This window comes from Ochlerotatus camptorhynchus, unplaced genomic scaffold (assembly GCF_037179485.1).
Source record: "Ochlerotatus camptorhynchus isolate MF236.1 unplaced genomic scaffold, CSIRO-AGI_Acam_v1.1 ptg000913l, whole genome shotgun sequence".
Classification (NCBI taxonomy): Eukaryota; Metazoa; Arthropoda; class Insecta; order Diptera; family Culicidae; genus Ochlerotatus; species Ochlerotatus camptorhynchus.
Genome location: NW_027041362.1, coordinates 211 through 9061, shown reverse-complemented (window position 1 = coordinate 9061; position 8851 = coordinate 211). Strand labels below are relative to the sequence as shown.

General features: G+C 44.0%; 1 protein-coding gene across 1 annotated transcript; it reads left to right on the top strand.

Moving 5' to 3' along the window:
* Positions 1-3647: 3647 nt before the first annotated feature.
* LOC135715438 (uncharacterized) lies at positions 3648-8611 on the top strand. Its single transcript, XM_065238715.1, has 5 exons — positions 3648-3974; positions 4110-6061; positions 6126-6861; positions 7897-8113; positions 8283-8611. Exons 1-5 carry the CDS (start codon positions 3648-3650, stop codon positions 8609-8611), a joined length of 3561 nt encoding a protein of 1186 aa, XP_065094787.1.
* The last annotated feature ends 240 nt before the right edge of the window (positions 8612-8851 follow it).

Genomic DNA, 8851 nt, shown 5'->3' with positions numbered 1-8851 from the left:
TCCGTGCTACAATAATTCGTTATGACAGCTATCCATATACAATAATCCGTTAAAAACTTCGTCAAGATACATAATTTATCAATTCAAAAGACAGCTTTAACGTGTGAAATGCAATGTCTCTTAAATTCTGTCAGTGTAGTTTAATGTGTCTGGACATCGAATTGAAAACATTTATTCATTTAAAATACAATGAATTTTGGGTGGACGTTGGCCAAATTTGGATTTTTCAGATATAATCCTAAATAGGACCTAGATTATTTAATACTCTAGTAACCTCAAGTCCGTGCTCTGTCACAATGTTTCATTGTGATCAATCAACACTCAAAGGGGTAAAATATAAAATTTGGGATGAATTTGAAAGAAAGGGAACTTGGAGTGTAGAGCGCACTGCCCACTGGACGATTCTGAAGCCTGACCAAGTGAGTGGGGTATGGGTTTATTTGATTGAACGTCATTTCCAATGTATATATTGATACATTCAAACCTTTGGCATTTGAGATAAGGCAGAGATAGAATGCGGAGGGCCCGCTTAGGGGGAGCGTAACCCATATGGTATAGTTTCCTTTTATTAAATAGTTAAGATAGGCTAGAAATGACAGGTTCATAGTGAGAAAATGGGGAGTACTACGAAAGGCCGAATCACAAAAGGCCGAATCACAGAAGGCCGAATCACAAAAGGCCGAAATACACAAAAGGCCGAATCACGAAAGGCCGAAAAAGCTCGGGAAAGCGACAAAGTGGACCGCGCGCACGCACTCGCACCGGTCCATTTTGTTGCTTTCCCGATTCGGGCTTTTGTTAATTTGTTTTTAATAAATTAAATTACATTACTAAAGTAAAGTTACAACAATTATTATCCTGCATCTTCAAAATAAAATATAATGGAAGCTACTTAATAGTCATTCGATTTCCGTAATGAAAATTAAAAAAAAATGGGTAGCTTTAGTTTTATGTTTGCTTGAATGTTTAACGACGATTTAATGCCAAGATGGCTTCGTTTTTTTGTGAATGCGGACAATTCAACAAGGCGGCTCAGTTGCAAGAGCAGAAGATGCTGAATGAGAGAGAAGGTGATAGTTAGCATTTATTTTCCGGATGTTTGAGTATTCAATGACGATGATGGCTTCGTTCAAGATGAAATTCAATGTGGGAGGTATTCTCAAATTGAAAATCGTCATTAGCAGCGATATTGCTCTTGGTCCGTTTTGCTGAACGTTCTAGTTACAAACATTCAACTGCTTGCGCAACTCGCTACCCAATCAGAATGTTGTGTATGCGTAAATAAACCTTCTCCCTTTATCGCATTTCTCATGTCCTTACCCTTCTCTTACCCACAGTTTACCACTTACAGGTTTTTCCCAAAAAGTCAGCAAGTGAGAACACATCTGTTGGATGTTTTAGTATTAAGCAATAATTGAATTATTTAAAATTGAATTTACAACACTGGTTGATACAGAACTGTTATACATTCACCACATATAGAAGACACTCACTAAATACTTACACTATTAGTACCTAAATGAACACTCAATACGAATAGAACACGAAGAGACAGTACATGAATTCCTAGGACAGATAACGAAACAATGAATTTAGTTAGCCAACCGATAGCGAACGAATAAAGGCAAAAAATATATACGCGCGCGCTTTACAAACCCGTACGAATAAAGTGTATTAAACTTTGGTCCTGAAATAAAGTGTTTGGAAGTGGAATTGGTTCAGTTCTATTGCATTTGTGGAAGAAAAGGAAACAAGAGGAGCAAAAGGATACCTAGGATATTTGGAAAGGATCGGAATTGGAAGGAAAAATAGTACGATTCTGGACAAACACACAACGTAGGATCTACGGTACATGACGGTGGCTACAAGGTGTATATTTGGAGCACGGAAAGGCAAACGGAGTATTCAGCTCAACCAACGAACCTAAATCCCTCAACATTGGTGCCGTGACCAGGATCAACGGTTGAGTAGGGAAGCGTCGGTGCTGAGGACAATTGGATCATTGTCGTATTGTTACGAGGACTTGGATGGCGCCAAGGCCATGTTTGCTGGCAGTTTGAGGAGACAATTGCGGTGAAATATTTCAACGGCAAGTTAATCTGCTCCCTTTACTTATACCACCCAACGGATCATCTTACACAATATTGTGGGGCTAACTGCAACTTTTGTGGTCGTGCGATTGGCGATATACAACGCGACGTAGCAACACTTCGACAATTGAATGCTACATTCTACACTGGAGTCAGGACGATTAGTGAATGATAAACATCGATTAGTCTTTGAAACTAAGCGCACTGTGGGGTATTCAAACAGTCGGGGCATTGAACGTCGATACGTGTGGATTAATCGAAGAACAACATCAAACTGATCTACGAATCGAAAGTTTGTTTTAATTTGGTCTGATCAACACCCAGGGCACAGTCAGATTGGTTCATCTGAGCATCGGTTGGATACGGCTGGACTCGAACTACACGTGAGGATCCGGATAACGGTTACCGAGCAAGGTATATACATTCGTATTGGGTATTGCTGGTTTCTGCTATATATATACTACCCATAATCGCATATCAGTCCCATCTTTGCTTGATTTCATATCCATATGGGACTGATATGCGATTATGGGCAGTATATATTATACAAGGCCTCTTGTTGACAGGCCTCAGGTGAGTGCCTGTCCAATCTATTACCCTTTTTGTTTGTTGTACTACTTGGATCTCTTTCACCAATTTCATATGCCGTTCCGATTCAAATTTCGGACGATTCAAATTTCGGACACTTTCATTTTTAATTAAATATTACATCCAGTTAGAAACAAAGTAATAATGTTAGATGATCGTGGAGGGCACTAGTCAAAAAAATTTAAAATTTACAAGACATGTGGATCATATTCGACCGAGATAATCAACTTTTAAAAGTGTCCGAAATTCGAGTTTAAGTGTCCGAAATTTGAATCGACACGGTACCTACGGAACGGAGACATCTCTACATGATATATTCGTCGGAGTGTTTACAACGAGATTAGTTACGAAAGGGATCATATGACGTCGGGCGGTGAAGACCAGAGCTGGTGAGGACCCATACACGGCAGATACGATCAAACCGTTGGCAAGGAAGGTTGACTTGGGCGATTGGCGGAAAGCGATTTTGCTGGATCGAGGAGTACGTTGAGTACTTCACATGCATATGCTTAAACGGTTTTGGGAAGCGTGAGGCGAGAATATAAATTAAAATCAAGGCCTATTGTTGACAGGCTACAGGTTAGTAGCTGTCCAACATTTTTTATTCTGGTTTGGTGGTGCTGCGTAAGATGTTTTTTTCCATTTCATTGATTGATTCGACGGAAACGGCATTGGATTTCCTTCTTCACGGGTAGGGATCATCCTTTGCAAATTTTGCAACGGTTATCATTGGAAAGTAACGAAGCAAAGGACCGTATATGGTTGCGGAGGGCTGATAGCTGGCGCATTTGAAATTTATACAAGGCCTGAATTCGACAAGTCACAGGTGAGTGACTGTCTATTGACTTTATAGTCCTATCAGCGGTACTTCCTGGGTCTTTTTTGTCTATCTTTTCCGGACCTTTGCTTGTGGAACGTTACTTATCTGATAGTGTGGGTATGGTTACAAAACTTAAGGAAAATCTTAAGATGCGCGAGCGCATTTTTGCTGCTTTGGATCGGCATAAGCAATTTTTGGATGCATATGATCCGGAAAGTAAACAAGGGCATGTTCAATCCAGGTTGGACAAGTTAGAGGCATCTTGGAAGGATTTTAACGATTTGCAGGACGAAATATCTGAGCTAGATGCGAAAGGCGAAGTAGAGGCGGAGACTAGTAAAGCATACGTCGACTTCGAAGAGCAATATTATGCGATTCGGGCTGCTTTTTTGAGTAAATTAGAACCTACTACACCAGCAGCAAATTTGGATAATACTCTTGGTCGGAATAATGCTTCATTGGGTGTGCACACAGGGGTTCGGCTTCCACAAATTTCATTACCAGAGTTTGACGGGGATTACAAGGGCTGGCTGTCTTTCAAATCTACGTTCGTGTCGCTGATTCACGACTCAAATGAACTCAGCGACGTGTAAAAATTTCATTATTTGAAGTCTGCACTGAAAGGGGAGGCAGCTAAACTGATCGAGTCTCTAACGATCACAAACGGAAACTACATAATAGCATGGGACACCATCACCAAGCGGTACTCGAATGAATATTTGCTGAAGAAGCGCCATCTTCAGGCATTGATGGAATTCCCGAGGATCGAGAAGGAGTCGGCTGGGCGAATACATAGACTGGTGAACGAGTTCGATCAACGGCTGAAGATTTTGAAGCAGCTGGGCGAAAAGACGGAGCACTGGGGAGCGATGATCATCCATTGGATGTGTTCAAAGCTGGATGCGCATACTCTGCAGCTATGGGAGGATCACGCTGCATCGTTACGGGAACCTACATTCGCGGTATTGGTGGACTTTCTGGAGAAAAGAACGAGGGTTTTGGAAGCTGTGTTATCCAACACCGGCTCTGCTCATCCGAAGGCGGCGGCTAAACGAGAGCGCGTGACTGTACACACGTCTACGGAGGGCGGAAAAAGTGATCCAACCTGCCAATGTTGTGGTGAATTGCATTATTTGGTACGGTGCGCAAAATTCAAGGGTTTTGGACTAAAAGAAAAGTTGGACTTCGTCAACGGAAAACAGCTATGCAGCAACTGCTTCAAAACGGGTGACTGGGTACGTGACTGCTCGTCAAAGTTTAGCTGCAAGACATGTGGGAAGAAGCACAACACTTTGATACATCCGGGGTTTCAACCTGGTAATGGAGGAGGCAGCAATGGCAAAAGCGACGCAGCTAGGACGCACGTTGCAGCAGACACAGCGGAAGAAGAACAAATCGAAGCAGCCGAAGGAGTCACAGTCGGATCATATAGCGTTGGAACGAAAAAGGAAATTTTGAGTTCCAAGGTGTTCCTTTCAACAGTGGTCGTGGCGATACGGGATCAAAAGGGTGGTACACAGCTAACCCGAGCGTTGCTGGATAATGGATCGCAGATCAATCTGATGTTTAAACGTCGAGCAATATGCGTTCTCATAACAGGAGTTGGACAGTCGGAATCGACGGCAAGACATGCAGTGAATACAACGGTTAAGTCCAGAGTAACAGATTTCTCTATTGAATTGGATTTCCTGGTTTTGCAGCGAGTGACACCTGAACTTCCTTCGGTTACGATTCCTATCAAGCATTGGAATATTCCTCATGACCTGCAGATGGCGGATCCACAATTCAACATAAGCGGCCGCATTGATTTGCTACTAGGAGCGGAACATTTCTTCAGTTTCCTGCGCGATAGAGAGGTGAAAAGAATGGTGTTGGGTCCAAAGCTGCCAATACTCGTGGATTCGGTATTCGGGTGGATTGTATCCGGACGTGATGAAAGTCTACAGCAGAAACAGTCAGTTCGATGTTGCACGGCAGTCACCCCTATCGAGAGAATGGAAGATCTATTGGAGAAGTTCTGGAGAGTAGAAAGCTGTGACGACCGACCTGCATGGTCAAAGGAGGAACAAGACTGCGAGGAGCATTTCAAGAGTACGCATTCCAGAGCAGAAGATGGCCGGTATATCGTGCAGCTGCCGAAACAAAATAGCTGGAACCGGATGTTGGGAGAATCACGAGCAACGGCGTTGGACAGGTACAAGAAATTGGAGAATCGGTTGGAACGGCACCCGGATATGAAGGAACCATACCACGCTTTCATGAAGGAGTACGTGGACATGCGGCACATGCGAAGGCTAACGACAACGGAACTGCAGGCAGAGGCCAACGGAGTAGGTCAACGGAAGGTGTTTTATTTGCCGCACCACGCGGTGATAAAAGAATCAAGCACAACTACAAAAGTGCGCGTCGTATTTGACGCATCGGCACGTACAGACAGCGGATACTCCCTCAACGATGTTCTTTTGAAGGGACCTGCAATTCAGGATGATCTGCTAAATCTCCTGATACGCTTCCGCAAGCATGAAGTGGCGCTTGTGGGAGATGTGGAAAAATGTATCGGCAGGTACTTCAGGACGCTAATGACACTCTTCGTCTACGGATACGCTTCACGAAGGATGATCCCATAGATGTTTACGAGTTACTGACCTAACGTATGGGCTTACACTGTCATCTTTTCTGGCAACCCGGGCACTACAACAGCTGCCTGAAGATGAAGGAGTTGAAGGTACTAAAGCTCGCCTAGCGCTACAAAAGGATTTTTACGTCGACGACTATATTGGAGGATCCGCAAATGTCGTTGCAACCATCGAGCTTAGAAAAAATTTGACATCCTTGATGGCCAAAGGAGGATTTCCAATCCGGAAATGGTGCTCGAATCAGCCTGAAGTCCTATCCGGTATTCCTGAGGACCAGTTGGGTACTGTTCTTACAATAACCTTTAAGTTGAATCCCGATGAAAAGGTTAAAACGCTAGGGATTACTTGGGAACCGAAAGCGGACCAGCTTAGGTTCTTATATAATGTTGGAGAGGAAGAAGGAGAATGGACCAGAAGGCGCATATTATCTGCAATAGCCAAACTATTCGATCCCCTAGGATTGATATCTCCCTTAGTGGTGACTGCAAAAATAATTATGCAAGAGCTGGCGCTACTGCAAACAGGATGGGATTCCCCAGTACCACCACAACTACAGCAAAAGTGGACGGATTTCCATCGCCGACTGTTCAAATTAGCAGAATTCAGCATACCCAGGTTCTCCTTCATCCTAGACTACGTCGACGTACAGCTCCACTGTTTTGCTGACGCCTCCGATCTTGCGTACGGAGCCTGCTTATATGTGCGTTCCATGGATCAACAGGGCAACGTACGCATTGAGCTTTTGCCCTCGAAATCTCGGGTCGCTCCCTTAAAACGATTGACGATCCCGAGATTAGAACTATGCGCAGCTAGAGAAGCTGCGCATCTATATCAGACAGTTATTGGGGCCCTCGCACTAGATAGAGTGCAGGCATTTTTCTGGTCGAACTCAACTGTTGTTGTTGTTGTTGCATTGGTTGAAAGCTCCGCCAAATTCGTGGAAAACTTTCATAGCAAACCGTGTTTCGACTATACAAACAACCACCTATGGACACCCATGGCTACATGTATCCGGTAAGGAGAATCCCGCAGATCTGGTTTCACGTGGAATGACCATTGAGGATTTCTTGGAAAGTGATCGTTGGAAGCACGGACCGTCATGGTTGAAGCTGGCGCCGAAAGAATGGCTGACGGAATGTCCTGGATCCGTACCTGACGAAGTAGATCTGGAACCCCGAGTCGTCGTTCAAGCAACCGCTGCCTCGAAAGAGCCCAACATCTTCTTCACTCTTCGATCTTCTTTTCTTCCGTTAGTCAGAATAGTCGCATTATGCTTACGGTTTGCTGCCAACTGCCGAAAATCCACCCAAAGAAACACTTCGTTATTTTTGAGTGTCCATGAGTTTATCTGCAAAAATGGCCCTCGTGCGGCTGGTTCAAGAAGAATGTCTCTTGGAAGAAATCAACTCCTTGAAAAGGCGCTATCAAGTTCCACATAAATCACCGCCCTAATAAACAAATACCATAAACGAACAATAACCCAAATAGTTGAACTTTTCCACAAATTGAACAACCGATGGGACAGCTTCCATCTACGCGAGTACGCTCAGCTCGGCCGTTTCTCATAACTGGCGTGGACTTTTGTGGACCCTTCTACTTAGACCCCCCTCACCGTCGAGCAGCCCCACCGAAATGTTACATTGCAGTTTTCATATGCTTTACGACCAAAGCGATAGACCTGGAACTAGTCATGGACCTGTCAACTGCTGGATTCTTATCTGCACTTCGCCGATTCATTGGACACCATGGACTTCCATCGCAGATCCATTCAGATAATGCTACAAATTTCCAAGGCTCTAAACACGAATTGTACGAGCTGTACAAGAGCCTCAACAGCAAAGCTGCCCAAGAAACTATTGGATCTGAAATGTCACAGCAAGGAATATCCTGGCATTTAATTCCACTCCGTGCCCCCAATTTCGGTGGATTGTGGGAGGCAGCAGTACGCTCCGCCAAAAGTTGCCTGAAAAAGGAAGTCGGTACGAACCAATTGAGTCATGAAAACTTCTGCACCCTGCTCGTACAAATATCGGCCGCCCTTAACTCTAGCCCCATTATCAGACGACCCTAGAGACCTCGATGCCCTAACACCAGCCCATTTTTTGATCGGGATTTTTATGAAAGCCCTCCCCGATCCCGATCTTACAGCCATACCCACTAACCGCTTAGCCCACTATCAGCAACGGCAGCAGATGTTCCAACGATACTGGCAGCGTTGGAGTCAAGAGTACATCACTGGACTTCAGGAAGCAAGTAAGAACCGTCTACCAAGCACCATCCGTGTAGGCAGCATCGTGATTCTTCGGGAGGACAACTTACCACCACTTCAATGGCCCCTAGCGAGGATAACCGAGGTTCACCCTGGCGCAGACGGAGTTATACGAGTGATGACAATCAAGACGTCTAAAGGGACCTACAGGCGTCCAGCAAACCGCATCTGCCCGTTACCCACCGAGGATTCTGCCGATATTAATTGAATTCATCGAATAGAGATTAAGCAAAATTTTTGAACGTTATCTAACATAAGCTAGGCTTGTTCAGGTATGTTGAAACTTAGTTTCAAGGAGGGCGGAAATGTTGGATGTTTTAGTATTAAGCAATAATTGAATTATTTAAAATTGAATTTACAACACTGGTTGATACAGAACTGTTATACATTCACCACATATACACGCAGAAAAATATATTTTAAACGTAATAATATTTGACGTAAAATC